The sequence below is a fragment of the Pseudoliparis swirei genome, chromosome 1 (assembly GCF_029220125.1).
Source record: "Pseudoliparis swirei isolate HS2019 ecotype Mariana Trench chromosome 1, NWPU_hadal_v1, whole genome shotgun sequence".
In the NCBI taxonomy this organism is placed as follows: Eukaryota; Metazoa; Chordata; class Actinopteri; order Perciformes; family Liparidae; genus Pseudoliparis; species Pseudoliparis swirei.
The window spans coordinates 18,475,216-18,485,174 of NC_079388.1; the positions used below are offsets into that span (position 1 = coordinate 18,475,216).

The following is a 9,959-nucleotide window of genomic DNA, read 5'->3' on the forward strand; positions in this document are numbered from 1 at the left end:
TCCATGCCTGCAGTGCATTGTCACGAGCCTTCAACAAAGTCGTGTGCGTTGTGTGCGTGACACAATGACGGAAACCACCGGTCCCTAGTAGGATGAACATCTTGTGTTTGTTGGTTTTTTAGAGTCCATATGGTGAAGATACCTGAGGTTTTTGGAAAACTTACAAAAAGGATGCAAATGGGTTAGAAAAATGGGCCTCAAGGTGACCACGTGTTGCTACTCCCTCTGCAGGATGGATGTCTTCATGCAGAAACGGGCTCTGGCGCCCTCTGGTGGAGGCGCGATGCAAAGGAATCTTACTGAAAATAGCATCGTGTGTGAGTAAAAGTTATTTATCTTTTTATGCCATCCCAAAAAAAATATTCAAATGATTTTAGATAACCAAGTGTCATATTGTCTAAATGGATGAGAACAAATTAAATGAAAAAAATAACTAATAATTTAACTTGGAAATGATCCAAAGAGAAACTGATGCCTCGGAAAATAAAAGAAAAAAATTAAATGCAATTTAAAAAATGACTAATAATTTAAATGGGAAATGATCCAAAGAAAAACTGATGCCGTGGGAAATTAAATAAAAAATAAAAAGAAGACTAATAAATAAAATGGGAAATGATCCAAAGAAAAAACTGATGTGGAAAATTAAATACAAAAATTAAATACATTTCAATTAAATAAAAACATTACTAATAATTTAACTGGGAAATGATCCAAAGAGAAACTGATGCATTTTATTTCATTTGAAGTTAAACTCCTGATTATGTGAAAAAACACCATTAAATGACTATCTAGGCCTTTATTTTACGAGGAGAAAGCCACGACGATACATTTCGGAAGCTCAATTTAATTAAACTTATTTTCCTATATGTTCAAATGTTGTGGAAGATTATGATGCTTTTGAGAAAGTATTTTCAAGTGAAAAAGCCATGGAAATTCTTCAGCCAAACACTTTATTTTCCCCCAAAAATAAAATAAAATCACAATTCTTCTCCAGAGCCGTCTTCTCACTGCTCGCCCGTGGCTCTCAGCCCTGCCTCTGCTTGTGTCTCGGATGCGTCTTGCAGAACACAAACAAACGCCCCCGCCGGCGAACAATGAAACAGTCTTTGCAGCGGCGCTTCAGGGCCGACTTGGTCTTCATCCCCGCGGAGGGCTGGATGCAGGGAAGATGGCGACACTGTCCCAAGAGAGAGCGAGAGGAGGAGGAGGAGCCGGGCGAGAGGGGCTGGAAGGAGCCGACGCCGGTGGATGCCGAGAGAGGCGAGCGGTGAGCCGAGGTGAGGCTGGAGAGGCACCTGAAGGCACCAGCTGCACTTAACCTGCTCATCTGGGCCACTTGGCGGGTCAGGGAGGCAGCCAGGTGCTTCAAGAGGAGGGACGCCATCGGTGCCGAAGGCTGCACAGGGGGACCGTGAAAATTAATATTCACATACTTTGGCTCAGTTTCAGGTTGCGATGGGTCTGGTTACCTTCGCATTGAAAATGCGGAAGGTTATGTTTTGATCGCCGTGTATTTATTTATTTATTTGTATGCGTGTTCCTCGCATAACTCAAAAAGTATTAAACCGAATCGCATGAAATTTGGTGGGATGATTGGTTATTATCCGGGGACCATTTGATTCGATTTTGGGATCGATCGGGTCAAAGGTCAAGGTCATGAATAGGTCAAAATCTTCTTGTTACCATAGCGCGGTCAATGTTTATCCAATTGGCATGCAACTAATGCCAACATGTTCATAATTCAATGCCCAATCTTGTGATATGCGAAGGTATGCGCTCTACCGAGTGCCCGTTCTAGTTTTTTTTCTGTTGTACTCTCAAATAACTCTTATTAAGGATAAATAAACATTGAATAACCAGCTTTTTCCATCACATTCAAATTATAGCTGTAATGATCACTAGTGGAGTGACAGGAAAAACAACATCCACATGTTTAGACAATAGATTGATCCTGAAAGTAAATGGTAAATAGAAAGAAGAAAACAAATGTTCAGCCTCTAACATTTAGAGATGTCCTGCAGTTCTCCGATATGTATTAATATATTAAACTAAATGTCTTTGGGTGGATATTTTTCAATATGTTTTGTACATTTTACAAAAAGAACAGACACATTAAACTATAACTGTAGCTTTAACTCAATTATTTGTATTGTGTGGGTCCTCAGTTATCATGATATAGTTCACCAAGCGAATTAATATCATGACAATCGACATATCTAGCTCACTCTCTGCAGAGCCTCATGAGGGCAGCGCGAGCGAGGCAACATGCCGAGGAGACGCGCGTGACAGAGCCGACACGCGCATAGCGGGCATTGAAAAACAACCCATATGCAAATATATACATTCAAAGAAAGTTAACAAACCTTTTAGGAACCCCAAGGTGATTAAAAACGGGGGATGTGACCCTGAATGTTCCGGATTAATCGCCCCTTCTTCGACCGTGTTTCTGTTCTTGCTTGTGAGGATACAACTGCTTCCGGTTTGAGAGTATGGTGGGTTTTCTGTGCCCTCTGTTTGGCTTTTCAGTCAGTTCCCCGCCCTGATTTCGGCAAAAATATCGTCTTCCTTTCTCCGTCCAAACTCCAAAGTAGCCACATTTAATTTTTTTAATGTTACCTTCGTACAACAGGTACAGAAATATTAGGATTTAAGTGGAAAGCTCTTTGAAGGAGGTAGTGCGTTGAGCCTGACAGGCAAAACATAGAGCGAAATAAATCAATATAATATTCTTTTGCAAGGCATTCTGGGAAAAGAGGCTGTTGTAAACATGGCCGCCCTGGTGAGCAGAGTTCTGTCCTTCAGTAGAAACGCGAAGGTGCTCGCGTCGCCCTTGAGGCTGACCGCTGCACCTGTGTGTCGCTACAGCCTGGAAGTGTCCAGCACCGGCGAGACCATCACCCACACCGGCCAGGTGAGCTGGAACGGGATTCATCTCAATGTTTTTACCGGACGCCCTGACGTTAGCTTAGCATAGCGTCGATGTAGCTCCTCTATCGCTCTATGATGCATTTGCTTCTTGCCCCTCCTCCACAAAACGATGCTGAAAATGCTTAAAATGTTAATTCGTAACGGTGTTTTTCTCTCAGGCGTTTGAGGCAAATGATCCCAGGAGAGCCAGATTCGTTGGCAGACAGAAGGAGGTAAACTAAGATCTCCATGAAGCGATGTCAGCACATCGAGATGCGGTTAGAAATATGAAAACAATGAGCTTATGTACACCATTTGTGCTTATTGCGTCACCAAATGTGCAGACTCGTTAATATTCCCACACGCATTCATTGAAACCAAATTCAGTACATTTACTTTTCTTTTTTTTAAGGAAAAAAACAAACACTTTGCATAAAAAAATAATCCCATTTGACCCCTTTAAAAAAAAAACCTGTATGTACACCAGAGCAATAACCACTGTAATCAAAACGTGCAAAAACAACCTGGTTTTATTTCCCCCACAATGACGATGTCATCGCTCGTGTCAAGGTCAACACAAACTTTGCCATCAAACTGGTGGCCGAGGAGCCGGTGACCGGCGTGGAGGCCAGAGTGGTGTCCTGTGACGGAGGCGGAGGAGCCCTGGGTCACCCCAAAGTCTACATCAACCTGGTAAGAGCCGGCACCTCCTCATACGATGATGTCATCTGTAGGGCGTGCATATATTTGATCAGCAGCTAATACTTTGCCCTGTAAATCACGTGTTCCTTTGGTCTAATTGTGTTTATTTAATTGGGATTAACTCAGAGAATAAGGAAATGAGACGATCTGTAATATTTTCTGTAGTTTGAGTATCTTTACATCGGCGTATTGTGCAACCTATCCTAATTTAATCATATATATACTAACTCTGTCATTGGTGTCTCTCTTTTCTCCAGGACAAAGACACTAAAGTGGGCACTTGTGGCTATTGTGGATTACAGTTCCAGCATAAGCATCACCACTAAAACATGTCCCCTGCCTTTGCTTCTCTGTATAAATAAATAAATTATATGTCGTCTTGAGAGTGCGTTCTTGTGTGTGTGTGTGTGTGTGATCCAATCCATTTCTCTGGGACTGGTTGTTATAACTCTGGGATGTTGGGTGCCTGGCTGCAGTTCCTTCTGTGGCCGGCAGAGGGCAGCAGTGTCCTGCAGAAGGCTTTAGGCTGGTGCTACAAAGAGAGAGAGAGAGACATACACGTTTACATTAGCTTATTTTACAGAAACCGAAAGGTATTTGTTTATTTGCATGCAACACAATTACATTTGCATTTAACTATAATAAGAGCTGAGGAAAGTTGCACGGCATGAGTAGGATTTTTGTTGTTTACATTCTGATTGCAGTGCTTTTGAACTTTTGCCTTTTTTTAATCGAAGAGGAAACACTCATCTCTCCCTGCTTACTGTGAGGAGCTCCTGAGAGGACCTTAGCATTCCTGGCGCATCCGACTGCACCGAGTGACGGGGAGTCCTCGCCCTGCCAACACGCCTGGAGGACGGGGGGGGGGGGGGGCTGATGAGACACAGTAGCCCGGAACAATACATGTTTGAAGAGAAGATCATATATATATTTCATCCGGCTTTATTCTCCAGACCCTCTCTCTGCATGCCAAATTGGCTCCAGGCAGCCCACACAGGCCTGTTCGTTCGTTCCTCCTCCTCCTCCGAGTGATGCGGCCAGTGGAACTGCATTTGCCACACCGCGGAGCTCAGGTTGGGGAAGAGCAGTCATGATGTAATTGGCCCCGGTGACTCCTGGAAGTGAGGCTTATGCTGTAGTTAACCTCATCTATAGGCAGACCACTTTGTGGGGAGAGAGAGAGGGTCAGTGTCATGAGAGCCTGCCTGGGTTGGGGTCCTGCGGTCTGTGAGTCTGAGCGGTTCAGAGGCCGCTCGGTGGGTTTGTGGGTTTTTGGCCCCAGGGCGAAATCTTCAGATGAAACTGAGCATATGAATTGCGTTGAATTAAACAGTGTGTGTGTGTGCTGGATTTAACTGCTGCTGTTTAATTATTCACTGCTCTTAAATGCATCAGGCCCCGCGTGATAGAATATTCTTTAACATCATATATATATATATGTCAAGTCCAGAATGATGAATTTGGATTCGGCCAATTTGCGCACGTAGACTTCTTCATTGGAGTCCAACCTTAAACTGTCAAATCTCCACAGGGGGGAGGAGGGGGGGGGGGTGGTATGGCTACATCCAGTCATCCACTTTTTTTTCCTTTCAGCATAATATTAGATAATAAATTGCGAAATATAACTCTTATACACATATTATAAGATAATAAGTTGCTAAATACAACTCTTATACACATAATATTAGATAATACGTTTTAAAATACAACTCTTACATTCATGATATTAGATAATAAGTTGCTAAATACAACTCTTATAGGCATGATGTGACCCGTCATGGTGTGGAGACCCTCCTCCACTCGCCACACACAGATGATGGAGTTTAAATGCCATTTGAATTCCTCTAAACGCTCCACAACAATCACTCCAGAAAGAGGAAACGTCCTCTCACGTCGCCTTAATTGCCCTATTAAAAATAAAAAAATCCCTCCTTGAAGATGTGTCATAATACACACAGAGACCCCTCCGGCTCGTTATGGAGCTTCTTCCCCCCGCAGCCAATTATCTGAACCTTCGTGTCTGGGGGGGGGGGGAGGGGCTCATGCGGGCAGATCTGGGATCAGCCCCGGCCCTCCTCAAATCTACAGGCAAAAACAAAAAAGTGACCTTTGGGTCAATGTCTCGCATGTGTGTGTGTGTGGGGGGGGGGGGCGGCTCCACTCGGCTCCACTTTAGAGTCAGGTGACAAGAGCTTCTGACCTTTTACCACGGAAATAATGGCTTGTACTTGTGCCAGGAGCTCCGAGGGTTTACCCCGCGGGGAGGGAGAGCGAGACACAACCTCATGGCGACATGTGACAGCTTCTTTCTTTCTTTTTTTGGAGAGAGAGGGAGAGAGAGAGAGAGAGAGAGAGAGTTTGGCACTCACCACTTTGATAGCCCCAGGAAACCAAAGTGTGTGTGACAAGACGCAAGAGACTTGGAACTGTGTGTATATATGCATGCCCCCGGTGTGTGTGTGTGTTGAAAGGAAATAGGTGTCAGACTGAGGGTGCAGAGAGGAGTCATTTTGAAGTTCCATTCCATCTGAAAGCAGAAGAAAAAAGTCCAACAGAGACCGGATGGGAATAATTGATTCAAGAGAAAAAGATAACTTTTCTGAGTGTGTGTGTGGGGGGGGGGGCTTAATCACATATGGCCCAGGGATCAGGGCCTTCGTGTCAGACCTGACTTTTGAGTGGCGCGAGTGGGGGAGAGATGTGGGGATATAGGAAAGGAAACAAGGAAGGTGAGGAGATAGGTGATGTCTGGTGGGGTATGAGGAGAAGGAGGGGGGGGGGGGGGTGTTGAAAGGTTAATGCCCCCAAAAAGAAATCTGTCATATTCTGAGCTCTGACAGTAGTTTTTTGCTTTTTTAATTGTACTTTTTCAAACACCTCCACTAATTTAAAAGTTCACGTTTATCTACATATATAAATATATATGTGTATATATTATATACACATGTATATATTATATACACATATATATACACTACCGTTCAATAGTTTGGGATCACCCAGACAATTTTGTGTCTTCCATGAAAAATCACACTTTTATTTATCAAATGAATATAAAATATAGTCAAGACATTGACAAGGTTAGAAATAATGATTAATATTTGAAATATTAATTTTGTTCTACAAACTTCAAGCTCAAAGGAAGGCCAGTTGTATAGCTTATATCACCAGCATAACTGTTTTCAGCTGTGCTAACATAATTGCACGGGTTTTCTAATCAGACATTAGTCTTCTAAGGCGATTAGCAAACACAATGTACCATTAGAACACTGGAGTGATCGTTGATGGAAATGGGCCTCTATACACCTCTGGAGATATTTCATTAGAAACCAGATGTTTCCACCTAGAATAGTCATTTACCACATTAACAATGTAGAGAGTGTATTTCTGATTAATTTAATGTTATCTTTATTGAAAAAACAGTGCTTTTCTTTGAAAAATAAAGTCATTTCTAAGTGATCCCAAACTTTTGAACGGTAGTGTATATACATATATATATTGTATACATCTATTTATATATATATATGTATATATTGTCACGTCACAGGCTGTCCCTAGTGCCGTCTAGGGTGGGGCAGTGCACGGGAGGAGTAAAAACAGGCAAAAGGTGAAGTTTAAAATGAACAGGAAGGTTTATTCATTCAAACAAAAATAAGAAAAAGTCCATTGCTCAACAAAAAGCGTCCCAGGGAGGGAGAAAAAGGTTCCTTAAACAAAACTTATCTGGAAGCAAAGTCCGCTTCACAAAGTCCTCCTCTTGGTCGTTCTTGTGGGCTTCTCTTTGTCCTGGAGGCCCTTCCACTCCTGGCTTGTCCAGCTCCTTCCCTCCTTGTGCTCTGCCCTCTGTCTCCTCTTAAGCTTCCCAGCCCTGCCTCAATTAGATGTCCTAAACACCTGCAGCTGGGTGAGTGGTGAGGCAGGCTGGGAGCTGTAGTTTTCAACTGAGCGGCCATTTTGTCAGGTGGCCGCTGTAATCGAGTGGGAAAATAGTATCCCTCCAGTACCTGTCCCCTTGTGATGCCACAATATATATATGTGTACATATATATATGTATGTATACAATATGTATATAAATTTATATATATATGTATATCTTAAAACACGTAGTCTGTGGTTCCAGCTCCTTGGAGGGACCAAACATCTGTTCTGGTAGTTTTAAGTTCATTGTTTTGCACGAACAGCTTTGAGATCTGAAGATAGTATTTTAGTAGTAAAACGCTCACATGATAAAATAATAATAAATACCATAATAAAACAAAAAGAGGATGTGATGTTCAAACTGAGGATCTACTCACTGTTCAGTCTCCTCAGGAGACGACGAGGTCTCCACCGGCTGGAGGGAGACCACAGAGAGCCTGACACCTGTTAACCCTCCACCTCCATCAGACTGCCCTGCTGCATCCTCCATGACGCCTCCACCTCCACCTCCACCTCCACCAACGCCTCCACCAACACCAACGCCTCCACATCCACCTACGCCTCCACCAACGCCAACGCCTCCACGTCCACCAACGCCTCCACCAACACCAACACCAACGCTGATCCCTCCTCTGTTCTGATGAATACTTTATCACTGTTCCTAAATCGAAAAACAGGAGGGGGGTGAAAGAAAAAAAAGAGAAAGAAAGCCTGACTTCTCCACTCTTTTATTGTCACGCTTTGTTTTAGAACGTGTCACGTAAAAATTTGTTTTTCCCAGTACTCAAATGTGTGAACTTTTCATTAATAATTGAAAGTTAAATCTCGATGCCCGCCTTATTTCCCTGTTTATTCAAATGTATATTTTTTTAATGTTATTAAATACTCACTGGAGTAGATAAAAGATGTGACATCACTCAAAATTACTTAATGAGTTCATTTTTATGAGGCCTTTTTGGCGCGTTGGTGTATTTTTCTTCGCGGTCCCAGGTCGACAGAGTCAAAAGCCGCCTAATGAAAACGGACGCATCGCTGATTGCGGCTATATCTGGAGCCAAGGTGGAAGTGGCATCGATTTAACAATTTAACAGATAGATAGATAGATATATACTTTATTAATCCCCAAGGGGAAATTTGTCGTAACAGTAGCAGCACCAATAAACTAACACAAGAATAAAAAATAAAACAAAATATAAAAAACAGGGATGAAAGATATAGATGTATACAAGTGAAAGATATAGATGTATACAAGAAGTATACAAAGTAAAATATATATGTATATATACAACATATATGCATACACAATACTAATGACAAATTAAATATAAAAATATTAAATATAGACAGTGTGCAAAATGCAAAGTGTGTGTATGTGTGTAGTGTAAATAAATGAAATGTGTGAAGTTCAGATCAACAGTGTAAATATTCGTATCTGGCAAGAGGTGATCTGTTGTAGAGCCTCATAGCCGTTGGCAGGAATGTTCTCCTGTATCTGTCCTTGTGGCAGCGGAGCGTGAGGAGACGTCTGGAGAAAGTCCTCCTCTGTCCCTGTAGGAGGTGGTGGAGAGGGTGGTCCGGGTTGTCCACTATGGACACAAGTTTCTTCAACGTCCTCCTCTCCACCACCTGTTCCAGGTGCTCCAGCTGGCAGCCGATGATGGAGCCAGCCTTCCTAACCAGTTTGTTGAGACGGCTGGTGTCACCGGCTCCGATGCTGCTCACCCAGCAGACAATGGCAAAGTGCAGCACACTGGCCACAACCGACTGGTAGAATAACTCCAACATCTTGCTGCACACGTTGAAGGATCGAAGCTTTCTCAGGAAAAAGAGTCGACTCATCCCCTTCTTGTACACAGCGTTGATGTTGGCCTTCCAGTTCAGTCGGCTGTCGATGGAGACGCCCAGGTACTTGTACTCCTCCACCATGTCCACGTCCACTCCCAGGACACTCAGAGGTGTAGGAGCTGTCGCCTTCCTCCTGAAGTCCACCACCATCTCTCTGGTCTTGGCCACGTTCAGCCGCAGGTGGTTCTCATCGGCCCACTTTACAAAGTCACTCCCCACTGCCCTGTACTCCTCCTCCCGTCCATCCCTAATACACCCGACCACTGCAGAGTCATCAGAGTACTTCTGCAGATGGCATGACTCCGTGTTGTACTGGAAGTCACTGGTGTACAGGGTGAAGAGGAAGGGAGACAGAACAGTTCCCTGTGGGGCTCCAACATCACTGACCACCGTTCCAGACAGCACACGGCCCATTCTGACAAGCTGTGGCCTGTGAGGTCGTCAGTGATCCAGGAGATGGTGGACGCGTCCACACCGGCCACCCGCAGCTTCTCACTCAGCAGCAGTGGCTGGATGGTGTTAAATGCACTGGAGAAGTCAAAGAAAGTGACTCACAGAGACACCGGTTCCATCCAGGTGCGACTGA

General features: G+C 43.6%; 2 protein-coding genes across 2 annotated transcripts; one reads left to right on the forward strand and one right to left on the reverse strand.

Moving 5' to 3' along the window:
- Positions 1–931: 931 nt before the first annotated feature.
- mrpl36 (mitochondrial ribosomal protein L36) lies at positions 932–2,600 on the reverse strand. The gene is made up of 2 exons (XM_056409744.1): positions 2,364–2,600; positions 932–1,396 (listed from the first exon to the last, which is right to left on the reverse strand). Exon 2 carries the CDS (start codon positions 1,382–1,384, stop codon positions 1,025–1,027), a length of 360 nt encoding a protein of 119 aa, XP_056265719.1. The 5' UTR covers positions 1,385–1,396; positions 2,364–2,600; the 3' UTR covers positions 932–1,024.
- Positions 2,601–2,734: 134 nt separating this feature from the next.
- On the forward strand, positions 2,735–3,992 carry ndufs6 (NADH:ubiquinone oxidoreductase subunit S6). The gene is made up of 4 exons (XM_056408573.1): positions 2,735–2,911; positions 3,087–3,140; positions 3,478–3,600; positions 3,867–3,992. Exons 1-4 carry the CDS (start codon positions 2,768–2,770, stop codon positions 3,933–3,935), a joined length of 390 nt encoding a protein of 129 aa, XP_056264548.1. The 5' UTR covers positions 2,735–2,767; the 3' UTR covers positions 3,936–3,992.
- Positions 3,993–9,959: the final 5,967 nt, after the last annotated feature.

Coding starts and splice junctions, on each gene's coding strand:
- ndufs6 (XM_056408573.1), top strand. CDS start 2,768: ATGGCCGCCCTGGTGAGCAGAGTTCTGTCCTTCAGTAGAAACGCGAAG. Junction 2,912..3,086: donor CCATCACCCACACCGGCCAG/GTGAGCTGGAAC, acceptor TTTTTCTCTCAG/GCGTTTGAGGCAAATGATCC. Junction 3,601..3,866: donor CCAAAGTCTACATCAACCTG/GTAAGAGCCGGC, acceptor TCTTTTCTCCAG/GACAAAGACACTAAAGTGGG.
- mrpl36 (XM_056409744.1), bottom strand. CDS start 1,384: ATGGCGTCCCTCCTCTTGAAGCACCTGGCTGCCTCCCTGACCCGCCAA.